General features: G+C 32.1%; 1 protein-coding gene across 1 annotated transcript; it reads right to left on the bottom strand.

The window, feature by feature from the left end:
* Nucleotides 1-742: 742 nt before the first annotated feature.
* LOC108331261 (uncharacterized) lies at nt 743-5,431 on the bottom strand. The gene is made up of 16 exons (XM_017565909.1): nt 5,244-5,431; nt 4,509-4,685; nt 4,293-4,399; nt 4,089-4,194; nt 3,866-3,984; nt 3,551-3,619; nt 3,365-3,463; nt 3,026-3,223; nt 2,544-2,633; nt 2,286-2,438; nt 2,130-2,213; nt 1,912-2,020; nt 1,723-1,794; nt 1,383-1,492; nt 1,188-1,273; nt 743-993 (listed from the first exon to the last, which is right to left on the bottom strand). The coding sequence occupies exons 1-16, from the start codon at nt 5,412-5,414 to the stop codon at nt 986-988; spliced, it is 1,758 nt and encodes a 585-aa protein (XP_017421398.1). The 5' UTR covers nt 5,415-5,431; the 3' UTR covers nt 743-985.
* Between the last annotated feature and the right edge of the window lie 830 nt (nt 5,432-6,261).

The following is a 6,261-nucleotide window of genomic DNA, read 5'->3' as shown; positions in this document are numbered from 1 at the left end:
GAATAGAAAGTGATGTAAATCTCTTGTACAGTCAGACTCATGTTTATATTTTAAAAGTTGTTACCATCCTCTTTTTATTAGAAAGTGTCAATGAAACCATAATGAAACAAAGACAAATTAATCAAAATAAATTTGTAGTTATTATTCATTTTATAATCTAAACTTTTACTTTAATTACAAATATCATATATAAAAGTATATGTAAATACAATTTTTGCAACATTCTCAAGTTAAAAAAATCAACGAAATAGGCTACTTTTGATCTTTAGGCACTTATACATAAAACAATCCATTTACAAATTTTTTTTTAAAAATGTTCAAAATATGGTATAAGTAACTCTTTCACCCACATTCTTTCTCACACATCGACACACAATCTATTAACAAAAATAATCATTTAAATCACTTATTTTATATTTGATAGAAAAATAATTCAACGTTAAAAAAATATGATAACCTTTTTATAGACAAGTGAAGTGTTTTACATTCAACTTTTTATTAACCGATGTAAAACAAATAATTTATTATGTTAAATATTATAAGACCCAACATAAATTATTTGTTTTATGTCGATTAATATAAGATATAATGTAACTTTTTTAAAATTTTAGATTATTAGTGCTTGGTACGGATTATTTTAAATAATAAATCTTGATTCTTCTGTCAAAACATATTAGGGTTTAGTGTATCTGTTTGCCCGAGAAACATTAACACACGCCAAAATAATAAAGACACCCAGGAGTACTTTGGTAGACCGTAACCAACATCACAGATAATATTACTTGCACACGGAAATATATTACATAACCCTAATTCTTTGTGTTATGTCAAATCTTAGATGTGCAAATAATATTGTCAGAACTAGTCTTTGTTTATGAGTATTGTCTGCAACTAATGACTTTTTAAAGATACAAATTGAAATCTTCTAATCTAGCTGCTCTGGAGGAAAGATATGGTGTCATATATTCTGAAAACTCCAGGCAAACTAGTTATCTGCATGAAGAAAATCACCATTTGTTTTCAGCTCAAAAATATGCAATACTGGCTTTCTATAAATAATGTTTCTACAATGATATATAAACTTACAGCAACTTATTAGAATATTGTTGAATAAGAAGACAACTAATTACTGACAATATTTTATCAAATTTCTTCATGAAAAGAGTGATTTAGAGAATTATAATTACCTGGTGATCGTTTAAATAATCTAAGAAGGGGGTCAATGGGATGACCTTTCCTCTCATATTCTATGTCGTAGAGAGATTTTGAAAACCTGACAATTCACACCATGAAAATTTTCAGTTTCTTCACTACTTTTAAGTTAAATGTTGAAAGTATGGTGAGAAGAGCAGCATTATTGACTTATGAGCTGCAGACTCTACCTAGGAGCAGATGGGGGATTTGGGGCTATGGCGTTTCGATAACTGTAAGGAATATGTAGGGCTTGTCGAGATGTTGGAGTTGTTCCAGCATTTCCTATTTCGGAAGAAACCTAACAAAACAAACCAAGCAGAAGACTGCATCATTCTAGGGTTCATATATTCTTTATCACAGTAAAAGGAAAAACAAAGTATATATATTCGCTCTTTTATAAAACTATATATAATTATGTAACAGCATATGTTACACTTTCAAAGACCTTTAAAAGTAAAGAGATAATTTTTTATTTTTTCAGAAATTAAGATAACAGTTTACTCCTTCAAATTCGAGTACATCGCTTACCCTTTCACGTTGAAAATACTCTTCAAAGCGTCGTTTTGGAGGACGACCACGAGATGGTGGTTCATAACGTGCCTGTACAACGCACATTTTTTTCAGGTTTAGCTGTGTAACTAAAAGTGTTGATCTTAGATGTTCATAATTATAACATAAAATAAATAAATAAATAATGCACGTTGTGGATATGTTTACCCTTTCGGATAGGTGGCTGCCTTGAATTTGTTCAGCAGCGATGGGACGCCTAACCAACCGCGAAGGATTCATATTTAGAATCCTCCTAATCGCTTCAGAAGGTTCGGACCTATAAACAAATTCAACCATGTAAATAACAACAAATCCAATATTCACTGGTATCCGAATTTACAAGCTATAAATTATAAGAGAAATCGTAGATAGCTGAACTAATCTACCTAGTTGATGAAGTTCCTTGAAGATTTCCCTTGTCCGGACTAGTCCGTACTTCATTCTTGGGAATAGTGGCTTCTTCTTGTATTCTGGATAAACTTTGTTATGTTATTATTGAGCTTTTTATCAAGGAAATGAAACTTTTTAAGTATTATTTATACCTTAAACCAGGAGCAATCTTAGCCTCCCTGGAGGTAGAAACTCGTGAACTTGATGCTCCAGTTACCCAAGGACTTGTGCTACTACGCCGTCGCAGATTAGGGGTATTCATCCTTTGATTATGTTTATTAATGTGATTGGGCGCACCCGGGGACCTTCATTTGAAAAGTAATGAATTATTACAACATATAGAAATTATTGTACGCTTCATGAAAAACATGGCATTAGTGTTAATGGTTATTGATAAATTGAATTCTCACCACTGTTGCATTGAGGCACGACTTTGCTGTCCTTGGATATTAGGCATAGTGACTTGGGGATGATGGCGCTGATCCTGAAACGGGGAATACCTGCAATAAAGGAATCTTATTAACCCAACAAATGCAATGTTATATTTGATAAATGGATATCCCTTTTAAAATTATTGCAATTTAAAAGTTGTTTTAATATTTTTATGGCTAACTTTTTTTTGGTATAGTTATTCCCTCAACGCTATCTGTATGTATTAAGTTTGATTAATCCATTCTTTGAAGGGATGTTATTTTTTTCTTTCCTATACAATCTTTTGACATCTCTACAAAGTAACAAGAGAGATAAATGAATATATATATATATATATATATATATATATATATATATATATATATATGGTTGGTTATTTAAAGTTTTAAAATTAGTATATAAAGCCTTAAATGGAAATTTTTTGTGAACTAGTAACCAGAGAGGAAATTTGAGGCCAAACATTGGATTGGTCGGAGGCCCTGAAGATCCGGATCTTTGGGAATTGCTTGTCGCAAATAAGCTAGGTTTTTGACCATAATTGGCAAGTGAGGATGCAGAAGGAACTGCAGGCTTAGGCAGCAAAGGTCTACAACCTAGTTGATAAGGAATTGCTGGCATTGTGACAAAAGCAGTGTCAACATCCGAGTATGGCTCCAACCTAAGACAAAAAAGAAAAAGAAAAACGCAACCACGCGCTTGGTACTTTAAGCTGATTTTTTAAAAAGTTAAAGACACTACAGTAAATTTCACGTAGAAGCATGTTTCCAAAACAAGAAAAGGTGAAACTATAGATAGATACAATGAGTTGACAGGCCCCATAGAACTTTGAGATTGTAAATCATGAATATGCCGCAATTCAGAGGAATGGCCCACTTGATTCTGCACTGTAGAGAATGGCCTGAACAAAAAATAAACACTTAATGCACTTTGCTTTTAACTTGTTAATCGAGTGATTACAATAAGTAGCGGATGAATGAAATCTTACTGCATGCAATTGGGTGCGATATGTGCTCCATAGATATCAGAAGAAGAGAATTCGAATTGCTGGGGCCTACTGTTAAAAATCCATATTCAATTGAACGTCAGAACATGGAAGCAATCATTAAAACGTGTTTAATTGCAAGCTTGAAAAAACTATTACGGAAGATACAAAGCTGTGAGTCTCACAGTGACCAAAGAGGTGGGGTTCATATGGTGAGACTCGTAATTTTGTTTTCTTGTGGGATTCATTATTTGTAAGGGGAGGGGATAACTGGGTAAGGGTTAAGTAGAAGTAGAAGTAGGAAAAGGCAAAGAGCACCTAGAGTTCCATGCAGCAAGGGAATCACTGATATGATTCTGAACCGGAAAAAACTCCGGTCTCTGGGATGGCGCAAACAATCCACTTGAGTATGTTTCATTCGCTGGGCTCACCTGTACCTGCATACAACTCCAGATATATTGGTTCACCAAAAACCAAAGACTATGGAACATGTGTAGTACAACCTTAATTGTTGAACATGTTTTTCAACAATTATACTCACGGGGTTTGGGTGGACCAACGCTGGATTAACAGAGGATGATTGGTTAACATTGAAATTATTGATGTCGAATGTGTTTTGCTCGCCATTAAAATGAAGATCTTCAAGCCTACACCATGGGATGCAGAAAGTAAACAAACAAATATTTCAAGACTAGTTATGATGAGATATAAAATTTACAATTCATAAAATGACAGGAAAACTTACGCAAGCACATTTTGATCTTGAAAGTCTGGGAGTTGATTGGAGCAAGCAGTTTGGGTCACATCGAGTCCTGGAAAAGATGGACCTTCACCGTCGAACATCAATTCCTCCTAATTAAATTACGCAACGAAGTATATTACTTGTAATCTTATATGCATTAAAAGAATTAAGATGTTAGGTGTTTTTATTTTAAGAAATTATGAAGAATCATTAATTTACCAGGGATGGTAAAGAGTTGATGAGTTGGGTTCCATTAAGAACAGAAGTGGTTGGTGGTGATGGCAGTGGATTTGGAACGAAACCGAAAGCCATAGTACTTGAGGGTCCCTGGGAAAACCAAGATGTTGGGTCCGTGAGTTGCACCTGAGTTTCTGCTTGGTCTATTGATTCCATAACCTGGATCATTCATATAAATTCACTGCCATTAACAGCCTGCACAAACAAACATTTCTATTTCCTCTCTTACGTGACAATGTGCAGTGTGATATGTTTTCCAAAGAATAGTTTAATTAATCAATTGTGCTCATTGTTGTGCTACACATACGTTGTTAGATCTTAAAAATTTTGCAGTTGATAAATGGCAATAATATATGAAAGAGGAAAAATATATATGAACAATTCCTTACTCTTTTTTACATTATTTATTACACACGCTAGAAAAATATGAAAATGCATTTGGGGCTCAATGATTGTCAAATCTTTCCCTTTCAAAGACAAAGATCATCTTGTAAATTTAAACATCAAATTATTCTTATTTTCTAAACAATTAGACAAGAAATAAGCAAACTTTCATTTTTTTTTTCTCTTTCCCCTTTTCTTTGTTTCTTTTTCCTATTACTTTCCTTTGTAAGCAACCCTGTGTGACCATTTAAAAGAAAAACACAAATACAGCAAGATGAATAAAACTTTATTATAAAAGGTAAGACAGAGAAAGAGAGGCAGCTTAGTCCTTACTGCAGAGGGGTTAACAGGAGGAACCTCAGTTTGGAAATTAAAATTTTCCATTAAATTTAGATCTTGCAAAGCAGTGATGGAAGTGTCACTCTGTAAAAATGTTGGTATGAATTGGTCGTCGTCCCAATCAAAGAACGTATCAAGATTTTCTGCCTCAAACTCACCATCCATGTTGTGTAAACCTTCCATTTGTGATTAACCAGAGAGAGAAACAAGTTCGATACGATACTAAATAACAAACGAAACCACAACTCTCTTCTGTCACAAGTAAATGGAAGACAAGACGCTCTCTCAAAAAGAACAAACTGGGATGCTTTGTCGTCATGTGGATAAAACCTGGGACTGACTCATGGCGGAAGATTCTCGTAACTTGCATTACCATCTAAGTTAAAATCTTAATGTCATCTTTGTATAAACAGACACTTGGACAATTACACTCTGTAAACTTCTTTACATTTTTTTCTATTAATTTAAAAAAAAAACTTATTTCACACAATTAAATTTTTTACTTTTATTTAATATTATTTTTTTATTTTTTACTTTATTCTTTTTTAAGAAAGTAACGTCGTGACATAATTTTCCATTCATTTAACATAATAGAAATAAATTCATCATAAAAAGATAACTTTTTGTATTTTCTTAAAAAAAAAGTAAAAAATTACTAAAGTTAGTGTCAAATCAACTTAAGAAGTTTAATTATGTCAAAAAATTATTTTTTTTAAAAAATTAAAAAATTTATATTTTATATTCATTTTACCCTTTATTCAAAATTAAATAAATATGAAAGATTTTATCTTCTATATTAAATATCAAATGAATATAAAAGTGTGTAATGCTTATTATTTTTCAATAAATAACAATGATAAGCTTGCATGTCATCCATGTTGTTATTAAAAAATTAAAAATAATAAATTTGAAGTGAAATATTGCAGGATGTTTTAAATTCAAGTGCATAAATATTAAATTGTAAGGTTTCGTGCATTACTGTTTATAATTTTCAAATTAGAAATGGGGTACT

Source organism: Vigna angularis, chromosome 4 (assembly GCF_016808095.1).
Source record: "Vigna angularis cultivar LongXiaoDou No.4 chromosome 4, ASM1680809v1, whole genome shotgun sequence".
Lineage (NCBI taxonomy): Eukaryota > Viridiplantae > Streptophyta > Magnoliopsida > Fabales > Fabaceae > Vigna > Vigna angularis.
The sequence above is the reverse complement of the archived record's forward strand: the minus strand, read 5'-3'. Positions and strand labels throughout refer to the sequence as shown.